Raw genomic sequence first — 26,838 nt, forward strand, 5'->3', positions numbered from 1 at the left:
CTGGGCCTTCCTGCTGCGCAACAATGCCTGGCCTCATGCAGGAAGATGATGATACCCCCCCTTTTTGTCTTCTGTTTTTTTTTGATAATTATTATTTCCATCAAATGATGCGGCATGATTTTTTTTCCCAGTGACAAGTGTTCCTTTAAGTTCTCTGAGCAGTGTACATACATGTACAGGTATGTACGTACTAAAAATCAGCTGATATACTCACAGTAAGCATTAGCATATTTAAATAAATAACAATACAAAATGTTTACACTTTGGCCCTTACTAGAAAGATTTAAGAACCTGTAAGAAGAAAATCATGGACTTCAAAGTAATTTCAAAGTGGATGTTTTTCTTGGTGACAAGCAAAAGCAGTGAAGTCCTCAGTGCAGAAGCAAGAATGATATAATATAAGAGTTGGGTAATAAATGAACACTGAGCACCGACTAGAACCAGAGTGGACAGACTGTGCACAGCGCTGTGTTAAACAAATACACACTGTCCAGTGTTTTGTCATTACATTACAGAAAGGACGACGGTGCCTGATTTTCCATAACTCGGGAACACTTAAAGGTCCTAAATGCTGCATACTGACACTGATACGAGTATTGTCAAGTATAGAAGAGATTACTACAACATACGCACAAATACAAGCTTATAATGAGCTTATATGAAAAATTAAAGCAAGCTGGTTAATTTTAGTTATAAAAAGTTACAAAAAGTAATCCTGCCTTACTTGTTTCTGTCAACACTGACGAAACTGTTCCACGGTGATGTTACAACCCCAATCCCAATGAAGTTGGGACGCTGTCTAAAATGTAAATAAAAACCAAATACAATGATTTTCAAATCCTTTTCAACCTATATATATTTGAATACACTACAAAGACAAGTTATCTCATGTTCAAACAGATAAACTTTATAGTTGTTGTCCAAATCTTCACTCATTTTGAATTTGATGCCTGCAACACGTTCCAAAAACAGACTGGGAAAGTTGAGGAATGTTCAAAAAACATTCCACAGCTGAACGGGTTAATTGGAAACAAGTGTTTGTCATGATTGGGTATAAATGGAGCATCCCCAAAAGGCTCCGTCGTTCACAAGCAAGGATGGGGCGAGGAGGGGTTCACCACTTTGTGAGCAACTGTGTGGGCAAATAGTCCAGCAGTTTAAGAACAACGTTTCTCAGCGTACAATTTGAAGGAATCTATGGATTTCATCATCTACTGTCCATAATATGATCAACAGATTCAGAGAATCTGGAGAAATCTGTGCATGTCAAGGCCGAATACCAACACTGGATGGCCGTGACCTTCGATCGCTCAGGCGGCACTGCATTAAAAGCCGACATCATTCTGAAAAGGATATTACCACGTGGGCTCAGGAATACTTCAGAAAACCATTGTCAGTTAACACAGTTCTACATCTACAAGCACAAGTTAAAACTCTACCATGCAAAGCGAAAGCCATTTATCAACAACACCCAGAAACGCCACCGGCTTCTCTGGGCCCCGAGCTCATCTGAGATGGAAAAGTGTGCCGTGGTCTGACGAGTCCACATTTCAAATAGTTTTTGGAAATCATGGCCGTCGTGTCCTCCAGGCCAAAGAGGAAAAGGACGGCTTGTTATCAGTGCAAAGTTGAAAAGCCAGCATCTGTGATGGTATGGGGGCGTGTTAGTGCCCATGGCGTGGGTAACTTGCACATCTGTGAAGGCACCACTAATGCTGAAAGGCACATACAGGTGTTGGAGCAACATATGCTGCCATCCAAGCGTTGTCTTTTTCAGGGACGTCCCTGCTTCTTTCAGCAGGACCATGCAAAGCCACATTCTGCACGTGTTACCACAGCGTGGCCTGACCTGTCTCCCACTGAAAATGTGTGGCGCATTATGAAGTGCAATATACGCCAACAGAGACCCTGGACTGTTGAGCAACTGAAGCTGTACATCAAGCAGGAATGGGAAAGAATTCCACCTAAACAGCTTCAACAATTAGTGTCCTCAGTTCCCAGTGTGGTTAACAGGAAAGGTGGTCAGCATGCCCCTGTCCCAGCTTTTTGGGTCGTGTTGCAGGCATCAAACTCAAAATGAGTGAAGATTTGCAAAACAATAATAAAGTTTATCAGTTTGAACATTAGATATGTTGTCTTTGTAGTGTATTCAAATAAATATAGGTTGAAAAGGATTTGCATCGTATTTTGTTTTTATTTATGTTTTACACAACGTCCCAACTTCACTGGAATTGGGGTTGTTTAATAATCAACCAGTCTGTGCCTCTGTGTCTGGACCCATGTAAGGAAGCATGGAGAGTAAGATGATGACACCTACACAGAGCTTTAAGTTGGAAAATGAGCAGTTCTGTCAGAATGAACTGACACAACCTCACAGCCTGGGTGGTTTTAACCACACTTGTCACAGACGTGGGGCTAACACTATCTGTAGTCTTCTCCATTGTGTGTGCAGTGATATGCAAACAAGCAAAGCCCTTAAATGTCATTTTTCCTCCTTTCTTATTTCTTGTTGACTAGTCTGTTAGTTAGCAGGAACAAACCTGATTCTTACATGATGGCTTAACTAGCCTAGTAAACAAATGCCTGAAGGTGGATGTAGAACCGTGAAGCAGAGTCAGCTCATCACTTTTAAGTGTTTTTCAATAATAATATGTGGTGTGTCTCATAAATGACTTCATTTCTTTCTGCCTTCAGAATAGCAGGTTGTTGCTTATATAATGCCTGCTCAGTTTTGTGTGTGTGTTCGCATGGGGGAGCGTGTGCATGGAAGTGAATAACGTGTGTGTGTGTGTGTGTGTGTGTGTGTGTGTGTGTGTGTGTGTGTGTGTGTGTGTGTGTGTGTGTGTGTGTGTGTGTGTGTGTGTGTGTGTGTGTGTGTGTGTGTGTGTGTGTAAGTGCTCTTTTTTTTGCAGGAGGCAGACTGTGTGTGCAGCCGCTCTTTCAGAGCCAGGAAACATGCAATTTGAAACGGTGGGATGATGGAATTTCTAGCCCACATGCTGTAGCAGGAGATGAGGACACGTGAGCCGGTTGACCTCAAACCATCTCTGAGAGAGGGGGAGGGCAGCAGCACAGTGGTGCAACACAGACAGTCTGGAGGAATTAGTGTGTATGAAATATAAGAGGGGAAGACACCTTTTAAAGGAAAGTGAGCGGAGATAAAAAGAGACATCAGTTGGGGAGAAAAGGGAAAACAAAGATGGAAGGCAGAGAGACGGCGAGAACAAAGCCTGTTGGTGTGACATGTCCTGAGTGTGTGTTTCTCTGACGCTGTAGTGGACAAGTGTTACGATCCCTAATGCTAGGGATGGGCAGGACCGAGGAGTGTAGTTCGGTGTTTTAGTGAGCGTGCTCAACAGTCCTGCTGTGTTTCTCTTGGCTTTCATGGATCAGTGTGTGTGACTGTTACTGTAGACGACGTTCTTTTAGGCATAACAATTATTTGCATTTGTTAGACTAAAAGAATAGAAAGAACACGCAGACGCGCGAGTGAGAGATTCAAAGAAAGAGCTGAGTCAGGTGATCTGATATCTGATTTATTGGATATTTAGATGATCATCAGAATCATGGTTATTTTTCCCCAGTTTTATGTTTATGATCTTTAAACTTCTTAAATGTTCTATGTTTTTTTGCACTGCTGTATTCATCTTATTAATCGTATTAATCTTTGTCAAATATATGACTCGTACTATAAGATTTTGGCACATGAGCATCAAGTTAACATTGGCTGATGGCCAGAGGGCGGTGCTCACCTCTGCCTGGGACGTTTCATTTAATAAAGTGTCATGAAGTTGAATTTTAGACAGCTGAGGGCTTTTTTCTAGCTTCCTTTTATATTGGCCCTACACATTAACATTGATGTGAATAACAGGTGGTGCTGACTAATAAAAACAATAATCCAAAAATACTTTATTTTAAAGGAGTGGGATCGTTTGCTTTTGCTTTATACAGAGCATGAAAATTATGACGGCTAGAATTAGGAATACATTATTTTATCAAGATCATGATTATTAAAATAAACTCTTCAGCACTGTGTCAAAGAACAGTTTTTGGTTGTTTTTCTTCTTTTTTTTCTTTTTGTGTAGTTTAGAGTATGTGACGCACACACACACACACACACACACACACACACACACACACACACACACACACACACTGTTTGTGTCAAATAGGCACATATCTTTGGTTGAGTCACAGCTCTTCTGTTCCTCCCGCCTTCATCTTGTTTTTTCTTTTGTGTCAAGCTGTGCAGCTCGACACAAAGCCACATGAAGACAGATGCTGTGCCCGCTGCAGCTTTAGCTCAGTTTACATGGAAAGGCTTTTACATAATTTGGAATAAAAAAGATAATAGATAAAACATCTCGCCCTCCTGTCATACGTTAGCAGTTGGTGCTTTGTCTCTCGTTGAAATGTGGACGCAGCTTTCCATGGTTTTGGCTCCACAGAGCCAACAGTAAACATGCCTTGTAATAGCACAACCATTCTTATATTTTTGGGCGCCAGAATAGCACTGTGAGGTTTGAGTCTTGTGTGCTGTGTAATTAAGCAGGAGCTAAATTTAAACCAGACTGTGATTAGATTTAACAAGCAGAGACAGCACAGCAGTCTGCTCGTGTCACATACACGCTGTGTTCTTAGACATATTTGTGTTGTGTGTTTATATTGCACAGGCAGTAAAAGATCCACGCTGATCATTTGCATACTGAAGACTCACATTTTGGGGCAAATGTTACTGAAACGCTTGGTTTTTGTTTTTTTGTATTTTTTGGGACAGTCGTGAAGTTCCCACAGCTGTGTGGGGAGTCCTGTGGAAAACTAAGGACGCTCTTACTTTCTTCTATAGGAGTTAAGAGGCAAGGTAGCAGCTCTTTGCCCTTAGCCATGTAGGATTAACTGATTAACTTAATTAATTAACAGCAAGTGTGAGCAGCTCCATTAAAGTAAAAGGTTTGGCATTTTGCTGGTCTGGAGCATTCAGGTGTGTATTTACGATGCTACGCAATGCACAGAACCAACAAAAACATACATGCCAGACTCTGCAGGCCTCGGTTAGCATGTTGAACGTAAACGTCTTGACAGTGCAATCAGAAAAAGAAGGTTCCCAGGAGAAAGTATCTTTGTTCAAAAAAGAACAGCAGCACAGCTTTGGTTTGCAAAGTTCTCAACAAACCACAAGAATTCTCTAACAGTGTCTTTTGGACAGAGTGGAGACATATGGCCATGATTCCCAGTGCCACGGTTGGAGGAAAACACCTTATATGAACTGCCAAACACGGTCGTGGAGCAGTGACGAGTCGGGCTTGTCGTTGAGCTAACGATGAACTCTTCTGATGAGAGATTGTTGAAGTCCTACAGAGAAAGATTACTTTAAGTTACTGTTGTTGAATCATGAGGTCGCCATCGGCCCTGACATGAACCGAAAAACTCCATCTCAGTCTGGAACCATTAGTCAAACTGTACGTTGGCCTTTTCTCGTCCTTCACCGCTCACTGTGTGTGAATAACCAGAGGAAAGGAGAAGATGAAGGCACATATAGGAGACGGAAAAAATCTAGGAAAAATTAAAGACGATCTGAAAAGGAAAAGAAGGATGCATATAGAGGAGGAAGAAGAGGAGGTCACAGACTGTAACGGTGAGAGCAGGACTGTCGTGTTTCCCTCTGCTGTACAGAAGCCTGCACATCGCTCTAGCAGCCAGCTGTTTTCAAAAGGCTTTCAGCTCCTGTCACTATCAAAGTCACAGTCACTCCAACCAGGACGTATCAAATGAGTAACACACAGTAAGAGTTATTATTATGACTTCTTGTAAAACATGTAAGTCTGAAGGAATCTGACCAGGATTACTTGATGTAAAGCTTTCTGTAAACTGTCTTTCATATCAGTGAGGTTTGATGTACTGTTTCTATCATGCTTAAAGGTTCCTTTTCAGTTCTGTGAAGATTCAAGGTTAACATTATTTATTTTCTGCAGCAGCACAAATGAACCAGCTGCTAGTGGACGAAACACCCCAGTAATCAAAGCTAATCAAAGGCTGACAGTCCTGATCCACAAGAATCCCCAGAAGGGATCAGTCCCATCCAACTACCAGCCAATAACCTGCCTCAGTACCACACGGAAGCTCCTGTCAGGCATCATACTGGCTAAGATGAGCAGGTACATGGCTCAGTACATGAGCGGTGCACAGAAAGGAACAGGTAGAAACACCAGGGGAAATCCTACCAGTGGCTGGACGAGGCTGGACTAAGGCTACGCCCACACTAATGCGTTTTCGTTTGAAAACTCATCGTTTTCTCTCCGTTTTGGCCTCCCGTCCACACTGAGACGGCGTTTTGAAAACGCTCTCGAAAACGAATACATTTGAAGACGGTGCTTTCGCGTCGCAGTGTGGACAGTGAGAACGGAGACTTTCTAAAACGATGACGCATGTTAGTCATGTGATGCAGTCATGTGACCAATTAAACAAAGATAGTGGAGGGCATTATACAGCAGTTGTTTTGTTTGACAGCCCTGTTAAAGATTAACATCAGTCTGTACATGCTCCAGAGAGCTTTTCTTCAAATTCTTTAATTCTCACTCGCGTTTGCAACTTTGTACTTTTGTGTTACTCGCAGCAACAACTCCACCTCATTGTTAGTCCATTTAAAAAACTCGCTGCTTTTCTTCGACATTTTGCCGCGAAGATTCAAAGAGCCGGAAACTAAATAAACGGCAGACAGAAATGAGGCAGGTCGAATCTTCTTGCATTTCACGCATGTGCAGTACTGGAACATAAGCGTTTTCGGCCGTTTCAATATGGACGCACGACTGAAAACGCTAGTGTGGACGCGGAGCGTTTTCAGACGAAAACACAGTTTTCAAATCTATCCGGGCTAGTGTGGACGTAGCCTAAGAGACAGGACAGAGGAGCTGATAATGGCTGTGCAGGAGCAAGCTTAAGCTCAAAAGTGATAAAGGCAGGGGTCTACCACACCAGGGAAGACCCCGGGTACAGGCTGTGCAAAGATGCCCATGAGAAAACCCAGCACATAACAGCAGGGTGCAAGATGCTAGCAGGCATACATGGAACGCCATAACCGAGTGGCAAAGATACTGTGCAGAACCCTCAAGCTCCCAGGCCTCTGGTGGACAAAGACTGCCCACAGGGCGAGCGGGGAATTCTTTACGTTTCCTTTTGTTCCAGCATCTTGTCCCACACACTCCAAAATCCATGACTTTTACCCATTTTAGGAAAAGTCACGCAATATGAGCTGATGTGATTATATTTTAGTTACATGATTATTAAAATGCAGAGGCGTGAATGGTTGATGGATCTATGACACCTAATGACACCTTCTGTTTACACAGCAGGCATCAGCTCTGCTTAGTGTCTTGTTATGTGTCCTTTGCTTTGCTACAGAAAGATCTTTGATTTATTTATTTATGTTTGCCTCCCATTGTTCGCTGTCATGAGACCCACAGTGGGGGAGCGCAGTGATTTCAGATTACAGACACTGTTGAACAGCCTTAATCTGGCCTGTGTGTGTGTGTCAGTGCGTGCATGTGCATATACCCATGCGATACTAATGCTGGTTTAAACCACTGGACTATTTAGGTCTGCTGTTGAACAGATGGTCGTGAGCACGCTGCAGCAGCATGTCTTTTCAGAGAGGCGGTGTTGTTGCATTACCACACTCACTGACTTCAGCTGGTGTAAGGATTTATGATGCTAGATATCATTACAGTGCTGATAACATTTATCAGAATATGCAAAATTCATACTCAACTGATAGTGCTGGTGTTAGAATAACAGTTGGAGGAAACACAGGAGAAGGTGTGTGAAAAGCTCTCTGCTCTGATGTCCACAGACTCTAGAGAGAGGACTGTTTTCATTACTGTCCGTTGTTTTGGGAGTGTGGTTTCCTGCACGTGCACGCACGCACGCACACACACACACACACACACACACGCACACGCACTGAGTGTGTCTGGTTAGATAACTCTTGTTGAATATTGTTACAAAGGATTATTTTGCTTAATCTTGTTTATGTTTAATCTAACAGCACACAAATTCAGAGCTGTCAGGTGACGTCTCTTTAATGGGCCCTTTGCTTTCATTGAATCCATCAGGATATTTCATTGTTGCTTCTGCTTCATCCCAGATTGGAAGTCTCAGTGTGAAGTCAGGATCTTGGATCTCAAAACTCTGAAGGTGTAAAACTGAGGGATTTGTAGTCTTTAAAAGGAATTCTGCCTGGAAACAAAATGTACCAAGAGGGTGTCAGTGGACGTGTTTTCTGGTTCTGCGTTCCCCTTTTTATTCGTTTTCTTAAAACCTGGGCTCTTCTGGGTGCTTTAACATTATGTTTTAGCCACTGGGTCAAATTTATAGTATCAGTGGGTGTTGTTGTTTTTTTTGGTCATGTCTTTGAGCTGAGTTTGTGTTTTGGTAAATGGACTGGTTCTTATATAGCGCTTTTCTACTCTGTCTTGAGCACTCAAAGCACTTTGCACAACTTGTGCATTCACCCAATCACACAATGCTTCCTAACTAACATTCACACACACATTCATACTCTGATGGATGGATCAGAGAGCAATTTGGGGTTAGCATGCAGACTAGGGTGAAGCCAGGAATTGAACCACCAACCTTCCGATGACCTCAGTGGTCTAGCTCCTGAGCTACAGGCACCCCTATTGATGCCATATTGTAATGGTGGCTACGTTTATCTGAATACATCTTTTATGCTTAAGTGGTAGAGACGAGGCTGGTCACGGTAATCTCAGTGATTTCCAAAATAGTGATTTTTTTCCTTCATTTCCGTCAAAGAAATAGATTTTCAAACATTTCAAAATGTACTCCAAAGTAAAAACAAATAAACTATAATAATTTAATCTCCTGTAGTCTCCTGGGCATGTTTGACCTTTGTGAAGCTTGGATGGAAATTTTTTTTTTCCTAAATTGTATTTATTTATTTATTTTACAAATCTTACATTAAAAACTAATGGAGTAATTGAGAAAATCCACTGTTTAATCAATAATAAAATAAATTGTGACCTGCGTTGAATTGGTTAATGTTGTACTTTTGGTCAGCTGTAGCTGTTACTTCCTGTCGGTGTTGTGGCGTAACACTCACAGAAAGTGCCATCTTATTTGCCGTTAGCACAGCTGCTGTTGGCTGATCCCAGTACATCAGTGTGTGGCCGTAAAGGTTGGGCGACTTGTGGGCAGAATGATCTATTTCAGGTATTTCACCCCTACTACAACAGATGTTAAGGGATTGTGCGAAATGTTGGAAAATATCCAACACAGTCTATTCACAGATGTGTACCATGTGTATGTATACCATTACCTAGCTTTAGCAGTAGTGTCACTGAGTTCATTTTGCAGCTTCTCTCCCCAGGAGGGCTGAACTGTGTGAGTGCCGCCATTATAACACATGCTCACTGCAACACTCACTTTTCTATTTATTAGTCAGTGAAAGCAGAAAGTCTGTCTCAACAGTAGAACTTCCAAAGACTTGAACTTCTGAGTTGCTGCTCTCTGTCTGCACATCCTCTGGTGATCCACCACAGCAGGTAGAAAGCCGGCACAATACTTACCCTGCTTCTGTTTAAGGTTCAGCAGTTTGCTGTTAATGTCCCGTTGTTGTAAGCATGGTGCTAATGGCCCTAAACTACATTTATAAACATTAACCACACAATTTGAGTCTAGAATAAAATGATGTGTGTTGTGCATATAAGAACAAATGGATACACAAAGTATGCAGAAACAAAATACAGGAAACATGAGCAGATTGAGGAGAACTAGATATCTGCAAAATAGAGTTTTTCCATTCCTCTTTATAAGGTCTGCAGCTGTAATACACTGCATATGTTGTGTGTATGTTTTTCTCTGCATGAGTACAAACTTGTCTCTCACAGAACAATTTGAAATATTGATAAGAGAGGAGGAGAAAACTAATGTGGGGACTGCTTGCTGTTAGCTTGGTTTCTGAGATATGCAGCTGTCAGATGTGCTGCATCCACAACTCATATCTGCAAAATAGTTCTATTCATGTTCTACATACTGGGCTTCTGCTGAATATCTGTAGGTTCTCTGTCCTTGACCAGGTTTTATATACCCCCCCCCCCCCCCCCCCCCCCCCAAAAAAAAAAAAAAAGGTAGAAATGCTTTTCTAGTCTCTTCTGTGCCGACTTGGACTCGTTCTGTCTTTCACATCCTCTCTTTGAATCCAGATCATATTACAGACTGTTCTTGTCTTTCCCACTATCTTTTTGTCTGCTTGTTTTTTGTCTTATGTCATTGTCAGCAACAAAATGAAGCCAAATGAAAATGAGTCCAGGTCTTAATTTGCAACAGTGGTCACTGTAATTAAGGGAACTGGAGCTAAGTTGTCATTTGCTGATAAAAGAAGTGAGGCCAGCCTTAGACTGCATACGTTGATTGTCTTATATTAAGAAAGTGTGTATAAATATAGTCTCGGTTACTTTGTGCCAGTCATGGTAATAGAGCCTATCAGCTATAAGAATACTGCAGTGAGAATGACAGTAGTGTTGTAGCCATAGATGGGCACTGAAACAGAAGAAGACGAGTAGCAGACTGCTGCTGTGTTACAGCCAGGTTGTCAGTTTGATTGTGGGGGCCTTTGCTCAGCCTTACTGCCACAGGTCAAAAACATTTTGGGAGGTTAATTAGTGACTCCAAATTTTGTATATAGTGTATAGTTGTATGAATGTAGCGTAGAGAGCTGCTGTTGGTCGGTGAGACCAGAACACCATGATGGTTGATTGGTGACCATGGAAGAAATACAGTGGTGTGAATGTTTTATCAAACAAATTTAAATATTAGACAAAGATAACGCAAGTAAACACAAAAGACATCATGTCCACACACTGTAGATGAAATATAGTTTCTTCCCAACTGTATTTGTTACTTTTTCACAATTATGGAAAAAGTAACAATGTTTTTATTTAACTAAAAATAAAAGCTGCTACAAAATGTTCCTGTTGTTACGGTGTGAGTGGGAAACTTTGGATCTTTTGTTCAAGCAAGATGTTACTCTGACATGCACTTCCCACATTAACAGTATTACAGACCAGTCACATCTCCCATCGCACTGACAGTCCTCAGTAAAGGCCTTTCAAGTGCATGAAATGTACTTTGCCACACGGCAATGATTGTGCAGAGATGCAACAAAAATCCTCAGGGTGTTGACCCTGCTGCTTGAGGGATCTCCTGCTAACCTGAAGGGAGCAGACACCAAAGGAGAACCACAGGGCTCCCGATCAGAGCTGGGCTGGCAGCGTGGGGACTTTATGATAGCCAGCTAGTTTTCTGTTGTGCTTGATGTTACGCACTAATCTTTTTTTGTTCCACTCGGTCTTGAAGTAGTTCCACTTGCAGACATGCTGTTTATATTGTACTTGTTTTTTGTAATGAATGAAATCTGAACCTTCTGCATGAATCACTAGTTTGTTTTGAACCGGTCTCATGTAACCCAGCAGCACTGGATGAATGTGTCTATCGTTACATCACTGCTTGCCTCTGCTTGTCTCTGGCTGCATGTTAATTGCTCGGAGCCTGTGGACCACTCCTGTTTGGAGGCACTCACTCAAACAGTGTGTGTGCTGCTGTCATGGTGGTTCATGTGTGGAGGAGGAAATGACACATGCACTGCTAATAAGAGTGAAATGAACACAACATGGATTTTTGGAAATCCCAGGTGTGTCAGTCATATTAGTGGTTAAGACACATACCCTATAGCTGTATCGTCTTTCCTTCCACACATTTACTGGCTGTCATTGCCACAGTAGATAAATCCTCTTAAGAGTTAGTAAATCCTTCACACATCCTCCAGTATCGTTTCAGGTCTGTGTAGCTGGGAAGAAGGCTTTACCTGAACACGTGTCATCAATGAAAATCTGAGGCAGTGGTCAAAGTACCTGCACTTTATTAGTCTTACTTACTCAGATCAATTTAGAGCAGAAGCCATATGTAATCTCAGCGTCCATGCAGGACTTTCATTTTATCTTTCATGGGAACCTCTGGAGCATTTTTAACAAGAGCAGGGCAGCTCGCTGTGACTGTTGGTTGGTAACTTCTGTGAAGCGCTCACTGTCAGGCTTGAGTGGGTCAACATCTCTAAATGTGAATGTGGATCTTGTGTGTCATGGTTATACAAAACCTTTTCTCAGCACCACGGAGTTTATTTGCATGTGCCTTCATGCTCATATGAGGATAATTGGTCGTCCAGTTATTAACTTCACCGTGTGATAACAAGTGCCAAGTCTGTATCTTTAACTTGAAATCCTTTTTGTACTGGGTCTTAACTATGCAGAGAGCACTTGCTTGCTTAGCTGTAATGTATCGGATTCACGTACAAATGGAAAAGAAACTGGATTATTTCAACGTCTTCGTCCACTAAGTGAAGTGATGAGAGACGGACAGCACAAAGAGAAGTTTTATGGGTTTGGCAGAGGACAGGTTAGAGGGCTAAGTAACAGACAATTACATTTCTCCAAGTGCCTCCAGTGATGTCTTCTGCTATGAAACATGAGATTGCGTGTGTGTGTTGCTGGTTCATTTATGGTAATTTATACTACTAGAATAAGAGCCTGTGGAAACCAGCTTCCCACCCTCCTGCTGGTTGGGAGGGTTTGTGTGGAATCAGATTTCAGGCAGGTAACGCTCAGCCCGAGCATGTGAGGGAGCGCTTACAAGAGACAGTGTTTTTAATGAGATAACATTCTGTTCTCTGCCCTTGGACACACTTTATTACTATGGGTTACAAAAGGCTTTAATGTTTGAATTATTTGCTTTTCTATTTCAAAGCAGAAAAGCGTTCCTTTCTTTTGGGTAAACTGCCAGTTATAAAGTATCTAACACAACACATGTTCAAGGATTTCTCCAAAGTCTTAGTAACATCTGCCCACGTGTTGTTCATGGCTTCATGTCTCCACAGTGGTGGCAGAAAACAACAGTAGTGCAGTGTGGTGCTGCAGAATGATACCAAGTGATTTTGAATGAGAAGTTATGAGCATTGCCTCCACGGCTGGCTGCAGTGACCGGCAGCACAGAGTTAACTGATAGGAATTAATTCAGTTTAAAACACTTAATACACTCAAAGAGACCCTACAAAGCTTGAAGGTTAAATATGAGTGAAAGCGGTCAGCTATGGTCCCCAACATTTACAGGGAAACAGAGCAGAATAAAACAGTCTGACGTTTAATGTCTGAAAACACAATTCCAACATATTTATTAACACAAAGGGGCATTCCTATCCACATAGTTACTCAGGGGAGAGACAGAAGAACTGCAAGAACTACTTAAAACTCAGTAGTTACTCTTAAAGCTCATGGCTAAAGTGGCCTTTGCACACCAAGTAGAACAATAATCTGGAGTCCAGCGCACACTATGAGCAGGTAAATGACAACACACGAGCAGAAACTTGTTACAGACTTGAACTCATCTATGCTGAGGTGTGAAGTGCTTTTTAAGGTGGAAACACTAACAGTACCAGGGTGTTCCTCTGTAAGCTGGAGATTTGTTTTCTGCAGCACACATGCTTCACACACAAACCTTTAGCTCTTCTAACTCGATGCAGATTTACTTGTGAATGCTCACTTGAATAGAGGTCTTCTTTGTTCACTGTATCAACCCCAGAGCTTGCTGTGTATGTGCATGTGTGGAAACTCCTGCCTAGAGACCTCAGCAGAGTTTCTCTCTCTCTGCCTCCTTTATCCTTTCTCATGAGCGCACACACAATTGAGACTCGGTGCAGTCACATGAGTCGGTACTAGGAGCCCGGCTGATTAAGGTGACCTGGCACTACACCACAGGGCATTCAGGAGACTAGCCTTAGCGTTTGGCTGTGTGTGAAGCATCTTTGTTTTAGTTATTTGTCATGGTTTCAGTCAGTGTTTCCATATTCATACTAAAGAAATGATCCAGCACAGACTGTTGTTGTTGTGTGAAGACATTAGCAGCTGTTTTAGCTCATACATTCATGTACATACAGTGGCTTGCAAAAGTATTCGGCCCCCTTGAACTTTCCCACATTTTGTCACATTACAGCCACAAACATGAATCAATTTTATTGGAATTCCACGTGAAAGCCCAATACAAAGTGGTGTACACGTGAGAAATGGAACGAAAATCATACATGATTCCAAACATTTTTTACAAATAAATAACTGCAAAGTGGGGTGTGCGTAATTATTCAGCCCCCTGAGTCAATACTTTGTAGAACCACCTTTTGCTGCAATTACAGTTGCCAGTCTTTTAGGGTATGTCTCTACCAGCTTTGCACATCTACAGACTGAAATCCTTGCCCATTCTTCTTTGCAAAACAGCTCCAGCTCAGTCAGATTAGATGGACAGCGTTTGTGAACAGCAGTTTTCAGATCTTGCCACAGATTCTCGATTGGATTTAGACACCAGACAGGTCAGGGATAAAGTTATTGAGAAATTTAAAGCAGGCTTAGGCTACAAAAAGATTTCCCAAGCCTTGAACATCCCACGGAGCACTGTTCAAGCCATCATTCAGAAATGGAAGGAGTATGGCACAACTGTAAACCTACCAAGACAAGGCCGTCCACCTAAACTCACAGGCCGAACAAGGAGAGCGCTGATCAGAAATGCAGCCAAGAGGCCCATGGTGACTCTGGACGAGCTGCAGAGATCTACAGCTCAGGTGGGGGAATCTGTCCATAGGACAACTATTAGTCGTGCACTGCACAAAGTTGGCCTTTATGGAAGAGTGGCAAGAAGAAAGCCATTGTTAACAGAAAACCATAAGAAGTCCCGTTTGCAGTTTGCCACAAGCCATGTGGGGGACACAGCAAACATGTGGAAGAAGGTGCTCTGGTCAGATGAGACCAAAATGCAAAACGCTATGTGTGGCGGAAAACTAACACTGCACATCACTCTGAACACACCATCCCCACTGTCAAATATGGTGGTGGCAGCATCATGCTCTGGGGGGGCTTCTCTTCAGCAGGGACAGGGAAGCTGGTCAGAGTTGATGGGAAGATGGATGGAGCCAAATACAGGGCAATCTTGGAAGAAAACCTCTTGGAGTCTGCAAAAGACTTGAGACTGGGGCGGAGGTTCACCTTCCAGCAGGACAACGACCCTAAACATAAAGCCAGGGCAACAATGGAATGGTTTAAAACAAAACATATCCATGTGTTAGAATGGCCCAGTCAAAGTCCAGATCTAAATCCAATCCAGAATCTGTGGCAAGATCTGAAAACTGCTGTTCACAAACGCTGTCCATCTAATCTGACTGAGCTGGAGCTGTTTTGCAAAGAAGAATGGGCAAGGATTTCAGTCTGTAGATGTGCAAAGCTGGTAGAGACATACCCTAAAAGACTGGCAGCTGGAATTGCAGCAAAAGGTGGTTCTACAAAGTATTGACTCAGGGGGCTGAATAATTACGCACACCCCACTTTGCAGTTATTTATTTGTAAAAAATGTTTGGAATCATGTCTGATTTTCGTTCCACTTCTCACGTGTACACCACTTTGTATTGGTTTTTCACGTGGAATTCCAATAAAACTGATTCATGTTTGTGGCTGTAATGTGACAAAATGTGGGAAAGTTCAAGGGGGCCGAATACTTTTGCAAGCCACTGTACATACCTGACAACAATAAAGTTGCGGCATTATGTTTTTTCCTGCTGTAATAATTCCACCCTCAGACAGAGAAGCCTTTCTTTTTCCTTTTCTTTTACAAAGGCTCGAGTCATTTACATTAATATTATTACAGTGCATCTAGACTGGCAGACTACAGTTGGCATAAACATTTATTCTGATGAGGAAACATTGGGCCAGCTTGTGTCTGTGTGAAGGGCCCGTGCTTCATGGATGTGTGTTTTAGTTGATTAGTGCCATGTTGGCTTAAACTCCAGAATGCCTCGCTACTAAAGCTAAAGCTACTTCCTAATGTGACAGAGGAAAAAACAGACGGCGTTATCCCCGAGAGGCTGAAGAAGGTTTGTTTTTGAATATCCAGGAGTTCACAAGGAAAAATATCTCCATTTAAATTTAGGGATAAACCCTTGAAGAATACATTATTTTCTTATACATGTGGGACCATTAGCAGTTCACTGAACCCCTGACTGGATGACACTGGTTTCAAAAGTTCACCATTAGGACGTGGTAACTAAATGCAGGCCTTACCTGTTTCTGTTACTGTTGACAGTGTTCCTGGCACAGTGAACATGTGTCTCTGAACTCTGAACTGGTTTCATTTTTTCTTTTTGCTCACTGAGTGTAATCAAACTACTTCAGGTTTACAAATACACTGTTGTTGCTGTTGGCTGTGTAATATTGCACAACTGTCACTTTCCAGCTGATAACAGCTGGAGTTTGACCTCCATATTTGTCATTATGTAATACGTACAAAACAGTCGCATCGATGGAAGCTAGAATGAGACTAAATCCCAGCTGGTGTCTCCAGGCACAGCACCAGTCTAGTCTGGCTCAGTTCTGAAACACAGATCTCTGTTGTAAAGGATGTCATCAATTTAGAAATGCCCACGCAGTCGGTGCATCGATTCAGTGCCAAACAGAGAAGAATTCCGAACATCCGACCCTCTCTGCATGCACTCCTTCACTTCATCCAGGAATCTTCTCTGAGAGCTGAGGAAAAATATAAAAACTTGCAGGTTACTATTTACCCGTGACATTAATGAGATGATGCTTAATGGCACCTCGTCCCCACCCAACTCCAAATCTCATTTCTATGTTTGTAGCACAAAAGATCTTAAGCTGCATATTATCAAGAAAAAAGGAGAAATCATTAAGGCCTGTGTGGGATCTTATGGAACTGAAGCAGTTTAAGCTTCAAGCTTTGACAGCTCTTGGTTATATTCAGGAAGTAGCTCTTTGTTGGAGAGAATCACTGCTGAGACAGCGAGTAATTCCCGGGCAGCTTGTGGTTGTTCATACAATAAAGCCAGAACAGAGTGACTAAAGATGTACTACAGAGGATTATTAAACAGCCCTGAAGCACTGTGACACATCCACAGAGGTGGCGGTGTGCAGATGTTTGTCACGGTTGTTTATTCAGAGACCAACCTCTGGTCAGTGCACAGACCAGAGCTGACCCCGACGCGTCACAGAGGAACACGAATTTACAGCTTACAGTATGATGAATGCACATATATGTTGAGTCCATATATACTGTTTCTATCCAGAGCTTGTCAGAGGCCGTGCACAGTGGGCTTTATTTATTCATTATCCCCCCCACTGTAGGAGGCTCCCACGTGCCGAGGGACACATATTTGGGAGGCCACGTGTCAAAGAAATGGCTGAGTTGTTGGCCGATTTTCAGGATAAAGATCTTTAAATGTAACATAAAAAGTCACAAGTCCTCTCTTTCCTCCTGTGCAGCATGAACTGAAAACACCCACACAGATGCAGAGCGCACAGGCAGGCATGCAGGCTGGAGAGGACAGGAGGGATTTTCCCATACTGGCTCTGCAGTGGCTGCCCTAGATTCCACTGAACGATTGTCTCGCTGCAACTAGACTATTATTAGAGCTGTATTATCAGGAGACAGGGAGTGAGAGAAGAGGGAGGGGGGACAATGCAGAGAAGAAAGCCCTGCCTTCTTTTTCCTTCAGTGTGTGTCCTCATATTCTGCTGAATATTCAACATTTAGTTCTTTATTTGGTTCCCCTCAGAAGTCGGCTTCTCTGTTCCCATCAGGAGTGATATTTCACACGAGGGTTGCATAGCTGCAAGTGCAATGAAGTGTTTTATCTGTCTCATATCCATGGCTATGTTATGTCTTTGCAACAACCCATGCATTTTAGGCTTTGTTTGAGGGTTGCAGAAAGTTAACCAAGTCTCCTTTGATAATTATCAAAGGAGACTTGGTAAAGTTACATTGCAATTAAAAATAAAATTCATTGAAGTTCTAGAAAAGTGTGAAAGGCAGTTTAATACAGTCTGACTACTGAACAGATCAGAGACAGAGTTGGCCTTAAAGACTGAAGCTGAGAAACAAATTGGGTTTTCCTGTCAGCAGGTCAGTGAGGTTAGTGGCATTCATTTGGACTGCACAGGTAAAAGGCTGCAGGCTGCTTTTGGAGTTAAACAAGGTGTGTGTGTGTGTGTGTGTGTGTGTGTGTGTGTGTGTGTGTGTGTGTGTGTGTGTCAGTCTAAGGGATCTTATTCCTTGGGCACGTAGAGAGATGGGTAGATGGATGGAAAACAAACCAATAATAATACAACACAAACAAATGCGAGCCACCTCAGTGAGGTCGGGGACACATGCTCAGTCTCATGATGAGTCCAAAGAGCCAGCAGTTCATCGAGCCCTACCACAAAATGACAAATGATACTTTTATACATGTATTTAATACTGACTACAATAATAAATGATGAATATCATTAAGATGTTTATACAGTTCATAAATTCTCACCTTCTATATTCATTGTGTGTAAAGTGAAATGTTTCAGGCCTTCTTTTATCTTCTATTGATCGTGGTTTACAGTTCATGAATATTAGAAATCGAGTGTCTCACATTAGAATATTTCGATCAGAAAGATCTATTGAGAAAGGATTCTGAAAAGTACCTTTATTAATATTCACCTTTACCACAAATTAATGCTTCAAAGCGGCACTGCATGGAGGCAGTCGGCTGAAGTGTTACTGGGTTGGTCTTCCTCATCTTCCTCGTAGTTTCTCCTTAGGAAATGTAAAGAAATTGGCATCTCTGTATGTCAGCAAATAGAAAGATGAAGTGCTTTGAAATCATCCTGCTAGACGGCTGCGTTGACTTTAGACTTGGACCAGCCAACAGCAGCAGATGACTCCAGGTCGCCACAAACAGACACTTCACGCTTTTCTGAACGATCCTCTGAAGGCTGCGCTCATCTCTGTGCACCTTCTCCTACCACACGTTTCCCACACAGTCAACTTTCCATTCCTAATAATAATGAATAATTAATTTTCATCAGTGACCTTGTGTGGCTCACCTCCCCATGACTATGGTTTCTTGTTCTGCACTAAACCCAGAGGTTCATGCTATTTGTTCGGGTCTGAAATAGAATATTGTATTAATTTGAGATGTTGTACTTCTGATTTTCAAGAGCTTTAATGTTGAAATTTAAAACAAGCAAGCCCATGTCGTGCCTCCATGAACACGCGTTAGGATGTGTGACTGTCCTGTAAGTACAACACTAGACAACTGTTTTACTCCTTCTCCTGGTTGCATTGGATCATATCACTCTACAAACGACAAAAATGTGATTTCCCTTAAAGCGTCGGCAGCGCTGCATATTTTTGGATTTCCGTCTTTTCCTCTCACCTCACAGTCCCTCCTGGCTCCTGGGCCCACACATCTTTCACGAGGAGAGGAGTGGGTGAAAGAGGAGAGCGGCAGGAAAAGCTGGGTCACACGACTCTGCTCGAGGACGTTTACTTTCCTTTATCTGTCTGTTGCTCACTCTACATATTTGTCTCAACCTCTTGGCTTTTTCCACTTTCTTCCACATGTTCATGGTTTCAGTTCTGTTGTGTTGCATGTCTCTACGCTACGCATCGTGTCTCTGTTTGTTTCCAGAGTGGTGCGAGCAGAAAGAGATGACCTTCTAGAAGAAGGGATGTGGCTTCATGCTGTCATTGAGTATTACTTCAACTCATCTGCTCTCTTATTGTATCTCTCGCCTTCGTGTTATTTCTAACCCAGTGACCTTCCACAAAGAGACACTCTTCCCTCCTCACAGAGTGCTGTCTGTCTCTGTTGTGTTGGAGTTTGTTTACTTGTGAAGCACCATGTTGTTCAGTTGGTGACTATGAATATAGATGATTGTTATTAAAGATGCTCAGTAAATCAGACTAGACCCTGAATGTTAACATTTTAACACATGCTTCCTCACAGAAAAGGGACAAAGTTATATATTAATTTATTTATAACTTGGGAGATCATAACCATCTCTGCAGCAAGGTAGACTGGCACACATTTCAGCAGCTGCTTCATATATTTATGTGCCTCTTGGGGACCATCTCTGTGAAAGTCCGTCTCACCGTGTCTCTCTGCTGATTGATCTGCTGATTGATATTGTGTAACTCTAAAATGCTCCAGCATCATTTGTTGCTATGTGGCACCTTGGTTTCAGTATTGTAAGCCTGGTTCATGCTCAGTTGGTTTGCCAGTAGTTCACCTCTCTTCTTTCCAAATTTATTTTGCTCTGAGTATTTTTATAACTCCTTGTTCTGTCACTACATACTGTTGACTCTGCTTTTTTTCTTGTGTCTATATCTGATGATCATTGATATCAGGGGAATCCACAGTCCCCAGCTGATATGCAGATTTTTACCAAAGTGCAGATTTGTGTGTTTATGTAATGTGACACAGATTCACCTCTTCATGGTGCAAATTCTCTCCCTTTGCATCTCTGCATTCTTCGGCCTGTTCATTCCTCGAGTCAGCTCTGTGTGACCCTACAGTTTGTAGTAATGAGGCAAATAATATCACAAACACACAAGTACTCAAAGTAGTATAAAGGATGGACTTGTTTGTGGTGACAGTGTGTCAGATGTAACTCTTCTTTCTCCTGTTACTGCGGATGGTGATGGAAAGGCTTGAGTTTAAATCTCCTTACTTGTTCTAAGTGTGTTTGTGTGCTTGCTTCCTCTTCTGTGTGTGAGGCAGTGGAGGTTGGGGGTAAAGGGGATAAAGAAGTCTTTTTAGCTTGGCTAGCATGCATGTTTTCTCTCCAGTCAAGCTCAGTAAATCAGATTAGACTTTTTGGCAAGCAGAATAGAACTGTGTGTGTGTGTGTGTGTGTGTGTGTGTGTGTGTGTGTGTGTGTGTGTGTGTGTGTGTGTGTGTGTGTGTGTGTGTGTGTGTGTGTGTGTGTGTGTGTGTACGGGTTCGTACTATCCTGGTGGGGACCAAAATCTGACTTTTACTATCCTGGTGGGGACTTTCTGCACCGTGGGGACCAAAATCCAGGTCCCCTCGGGGTTGAAAGCAATTTTCACACTCAAAATGCGGTTTTACTGTCAGGGTTACAATTAGGTTATGGTTAGGTTTAGGGTAAGGGTTAGGGTTAGGCATTCATTTTTAATGGTTAGGGTTAGGGTAAGGGGCTAGGGAAAGCATTATGTCAATGGGATGTCCCCACGAGGATAGCAAACCAGACATGTGTGTGTGTGTGTGTGTGTGTGTGGACATGACTTTTTGGAGGGTAAGACTGGAGCTCAGACAGATCTAGAGGGAGATGGAGAGGAAAGGAAGAGGGTGTAGCTGCTTGTGAAAGTTATGAAGTCATCAGAGGGGTTAAAAATGTCACACTGAATCACTCTGTCGACTCTTTTCAAATTTTCATAGATATTTTTCATTGTAATGAGAGAAAGGAAATTAAAGACAGAGTACGTGATTTGTCCTGCAGTCAGAGCAATCACAAAACTCTCACAGAAGGCTTTCAGTCTCCTGCTGCAGCTGTATGTGATGTTGACATGTTCAAAAACATGAAGTGATTGTTTAGAATGGTTTACCTGCACATTCATGCTTCCTGCAGTGGACTCAAGAAGTCTCATATAAAGGCCAAACCACTTCCATTCCATGCAAGGATTTTATATGTGCGTGTTTGTGCTTTCTGGTTATGCATCTAAGTAAGTCCACTGGAAACACCTTGCTGTTGTCATCATGGTCATGAGGTGCTCTCTCAGTGGTCACAGTCACAACCTTTGTTCTCCTCTCCTCTGTATTCTTTCTCGTGTGTGTGGTTGTGTTTTTTCCAGCTTCCCCTGGTGCTCAGTTTAAAAAGCAGATTTGACTGCACTCTCCCCATTGGTTCTGTATTTTCATGACTTGTGCTCATTGGCTGCCAGCGGCCGTCGGTGCAGCCAGCCAGAACGCAGCTCTGCAGCTGTTAGTGATGGGCAGATTATACTCTGCTGCACTGCTAAACACACCTCCAAAACAATCAGACACTAAATCATCTGTACACAGAAAATATGTGAGGTTTTTATAAACTTTGCTTGTCCCTCTCTGCCCCTCACCTTGCATCTGCTGTTGTTCTTGCCCGCACGCTCAAGGCTTTGAAATGTTTAAAGCTGAACGAGACGCTGAGCTGCACGTGAAAGGTGGAAATCAAGAAAGACACACACAAAGATTCGATAGGAAACTAGGTGTGTGTGTGTGTGTGTGTGTGTGTACATAGCCAATGCTTAGTGCGACCTTCAGTTACTATAGCAACCAACTCACCAGACTCTCCATTTTCCAGTTTCTGTGGTGTGTTTTCCTTGACTGAGTTCTGCATGTGTGTGCATCTGCATACATCTGTATGTGTGTACAATGTCTTCCTTGCTGTGAGTGTCTCAGGCTGTTCAGTCATTTAGTGAACAGTAACATGTGCTAGCAGACGGATCATCCCGACAGGGGAACAGACTGTGCAGCTCTCCTCCTCTGCGTTCCTTCTCCTGCAGGTTTGTCTAAATGCTCAGTGCACTATGAGATGTATTCATCTATCTGAGACGTCCCGCGCATGAGCCAAGCTCCGGTTTGTGCGCTGCTGAGAGACGCAGACGGGTTCTGCAGGAACGTCTCACTCTCCCTGTCGTCGGCACGTCTCTTGTGCTCGACTGAGAGTGAAGTCTCCAGATTGTAGAGATGGATGAAGCAGATCGCTGTGAGGAGAATGTGACCCATCACACTGATCCCACACAGCGCACACACTCACATAGGTGTGTTTAGGGATTCCAGTGGGTAAAGTCAAACAGGCCTCCCTGTTCCTCATTTGGTTGCTGACTGTTGTTCTCTTACTTGGATTCTTTGATGTTTATCTTAAAGCTGAGGTTTTACATACTGTAATAGTATTTAAATAAGTCATTCAAATGGAAACAGCCGTGGTGGAGACGACGTTTACTGGTCACGCTGTGGACGGGAGGCAGGGCTGTTTAAGCTCTACTGCCACGAGGACAGATACAAGACATCTATAATAAATCTATAACTCTGCAATAAAACACTTTATTGATTTCTCATTGTATTATTCCAACTCTGTGCTTTTACACCGTTTCCCCTGTGAGCTGATATCATTTTCTGACATTTTAAATTCTGTTTTGCTTTGTTGATTTTTGAAACACTCTTTGTTTTATCAATATTATTCTTAATAACGATGATGTGAAGATTAGATTTGAAAACGAGTGATGAGTAAAAAATGGTTGGATAGCAGGACAATCATGTAATTTCTTGTATGACTGTATCTTAGCAGCACTTCTCTGATCTGAGCACTTGTCACAGCTGTACAATCACACATTGTTTACTCTAAATGGTAAATGGCCTGCATTTGTATAGCGCTTTACTCAGTCCCTAAGGACCCCAAAGCGCTTTACACTACATTCAGTCATTCACCCATTCACTCTCACATTCACACACTGGCGATGGCAAGCTACGTTGTAGCCACAGCCACCCTGGGGCGCACTGAGAGAGGCGAGGCTGCCGGACACTGGCGCCACCGGGCCCTCTGACCACCACCAGTAGGCAAACATGGGGTTAGTATCTTGCCCAAGGATATTTGGCATGCAGCCAGGAGGCAGCCTGGGATCAAACCACCGACCTTCTGATTGGTGGCGGACCTGCTCTACCACCTGAGCTACAGCCACCCCCACTCTAAAGTGTGGTGATCAGTGTCTTCCTATAACATGAAGCGATAACGTTTCAGTTTGCCTTGTTTAAAGACAAACAGTGGTGGTTATCAGTGGAAACAGCTGGAACGACGTTATCTCTTCAGTGGTGACAGAAGGTATGCATTTTAATGATCCTGATGATAATGACACCAGTATAATGATGAAACCAGTAAGAATGAATGATGACATGATTCACTTAGTTGCAGCTAACTTATTGGTCGCATTTGCAGCTTTCCTCACCTGTATAATAAAAATATGTTTAATATGACACTTACAGGTGAGGATAAACACTGTAAGAGCTAAACTATATCAGATAACTAGAGTAGGTCAGTGAACCAGTGAGTAAAGTAACTGCTGGTTGTGCCCCAGAATGAAATGAAGGGAAAGCACTGAAAGAATCTGAAGTTAATTAAAATGAATGACAGACACACACCAGGATGGATGGATGATCACATGAGCAGGGAAGGGTGATGAGGGTGATGGTGTAAAGGAATGAGTACTACTCCACCAAACAAAATAAAGAAGGAGACCAGTGTTGAATTTGAAGTGGAGGGTAAAAGTACGCAGTAATAAACAGATGAGTAATATGTGGTGATAACACAGCAAGGGTAAACAAAGACGGCACGACAATGATGTCCTCAGCGTGTGCTGGCTGGGAGCTATCACTCAGTCGACTGCAGCAGTGCATTGTGGGAGACGGAGTGGGTGGGAGGCTGAATGAGGAGAGAGATGCACTCGCTGATCTCTCTTCCTCTGTCTCCCTGCTGTGGAGGAAAGAGTGGGGGAGGGGATGAGTTATAGGAGGGCGAGGAGGCAGATGAGAGAGAGAGAGGGAGTAAATGATGAGGATGGAGAGAGAGAGAGAGAGAGATGATCACTACCTGACAGACACAGACACACACACACACAAACATGTGCAACAGTCAGTCACTGGACTATCTTCTGATGTCAGCAATGCAGCGTTTGAATACTAAAGAACAGCTGCAGACTGATCAGACTTATCGTACGTGCTCTGTGTCTGCATACATGCAGTCGACCTCTGAGTCATTTGAACTAAACATGAGCGAGGTGGTCAGTGAGGCTCATCTGTGGCTCAGCTGTGCGACTGTCCTTCTATACTCAGGATCAAGTTGCATTTGTGATGTTACTGTATGTCTTATGTTGTGTGGACAAAGTGCCTGTCCAAATGTCTGGGACTGTAAAGTCTGCTCTGCACGGTGGTAAACATGATTTGAGGCATTACCTGCCTTTTATGGAAACATGCTTTGGCGCATGTCGCTCTCTTCTTTCTTCCTGTTGGATTCGTGGTCATTAACTCTGTCACTGTCCATGTTTTGACGCTCCCAGCGTGCTGGAGTGTACGGCTGCTGCAGCCCAAACATTAGCACGTGTGCTTCTGCTGGCTGCTCCTACTTTTGTCTGAGTAAATCAACCTAACCTGAAGTCTGTTCCAGCCACGTGATTGGTTCTGTGAGGTGCTATTATGGTTGTCATTGGTCTGTCACGTTGTCTGTCCAAACATGGGTGGAATGAGTTTCTAACGTTCTATTGATCGCGTCATACTTATATCGAGGTTATCTTATTTCATGATAATTATCTTTATTGTTTTATTATCCAGCGTTATCTGTCTGTAAATCCTACTTATTTACATTATATGTGAGAGATATTACTCTTTGTCCTTTTAACTCCTCTTCCTCCTCTTCCTGTGTGTAACAGATGTTTAATGTGGGTCTTGATGAGCTAAACCAAACGATACTCATTGCGTTAATTTTATCGGTTACTAACAGTTTTTTGTGTGTTTTCCTTCTGCTGTGTCGTGTACAGGTATATGTGGAGTTTGATGACCAGGAGTGGGACAAGAGGGAGTGGGTGAAGGTCTATGAGGATTTCCAGCTGTTTCTACTAGAGCATCAGCTGGTCTGGGCCAAGAGGAAGGAGTGCACAGCAGCAGCAGGAGGAGGAGGAGCAGGAGGCCTACTGCAGGGATCCAAGGCCAAACACATACAGTGGCCTGCCCTGGTAAGACCTGTGTTTGCTATTTATAGGCTGGGCACGATAATGATACTGGCCAGCCAAGTTGACTATGCTGTTACGCATCTCCCACAGCGTGGAGCTCCAAGTATTCTGTTCTCTCTGCACTTTAATCTGCTGCTATGTGGATTGTCTCTGTGGTTTTGCATAAAGGTGTTGCTGTTTACAAGCTTTTCTATAAACTTGTTTGTCTCTTGCTGTTGTTTGGTTGGCATGTCATGCTTTTCCATTTCCTGTCAATCATCAGTGAACTGATGAAGTTTTAAGTTCTTCAGCTGCTCAGCTATGATTACTCACATGCGTCCTCTGCAGCTGGTGTCCAGGGTTAGGTTTTCTGCACAGTCACAGCTGCTGCAACTTGTATGAACCTGGATTATTCTCATTATCCACGTGGTCTGATTGTGTGGCACAAATTATTCTGTCATCAGTAAAAACTCATGTTAGCTTTGTCTCATCTGGCTCTCTGTAGCACGCAGCTAGCAGGTGTAGCTGCCTGCTGCATGATGATGATGATGATGATGATGACTGTGAACAATAGTGATGACAAACTGTTTCTTATGGATTATTATCTGCTTTCTTCTAATAATCTTTACACCCCGTGATCATAGCTGTGAGTTAGGAGGGTGCATAGTTGATACAGATCAATAATACACTACCATATTATGGCACAGTGGATACTTTGTTACTATGTTCAGGTGTGTAGTAATATTGAAAAGAGACGTATGTTGATCACTGTTGTTGTGTTTACTGATTAAAGCCACAAACAAAGGCTGATTCCAGTGATTGTGACAATATGTCAATTCCTCTAAAATCTCTTTTAAATGAACTAATATATGATTTTAAATTCATTTATGATCAGCAAGTGTGACGATCTGTGTGGAAGCAGCGGTTGTGACAGTTTGGTGTGGAGCATTCAGAGGTGTATTTACACAGCGGGGCAAACTTTCCAGGAGTGGACGTCCCAGCAGATTCAGAGTGCAGTGCTCCGAAACATTGGAGAGGAAAGACATAGACCTGGATCTTTGGCTCCGTGACCATGATAAATGTTCATGACAGTACGCTTAAAAAAAAAAAAGAACATGGCAGCACAGCGTAGGTTTGCAAAGCTGTGTCTGAAAAATCCACAGGAGTCCTGGAACAAGGTCTTTTGGCCAGACGAGACCAAAATGGAGATGC

General features: G+C 42.8%; 1 protein-coding gene across 2 annotated transcripts in view; it reads left to right on the forward strand.

Annotated features, from left to right (window-relative positions):
* jmjd1cb (jumonji domain containing 1Cb) overlaps positions 1-26,838 on the forward strand; it is a 118,555-nt gene that overhangs the window by 27,691 nt on the left and 64,026 nt on the right. For both annotated transcript variants that reach the window (XM_063481779.1, XM_063481780.1), the window contains exon 2: positions 25,456-25,650. In XM_063481779.1, the coding sequence (XP_063337849.1) occupies positions 25,456-25,650 (195 nt within the window). The remainder of the gene's footprint in view (positions 1-25,455; positions 25,651-26,838) is intronic.

The sequence above is a fragment of the Pelmatolapia mariae genome, linkage group LG8 (genome assembly GCF_036321145.2).
Source record: "Pelmatolapia mariae isolate MD_Pm_ZW linkage group LG8, Pm_UMD_F_2, whole genome shotgun sequence".
Taxonomy (NCBI): Eukaryota; Metazoa; Chordata; class Actinopteri; order Cichliformes; family Cichlidae; genus Pelmatolapia; species Pelmatolapia mariae.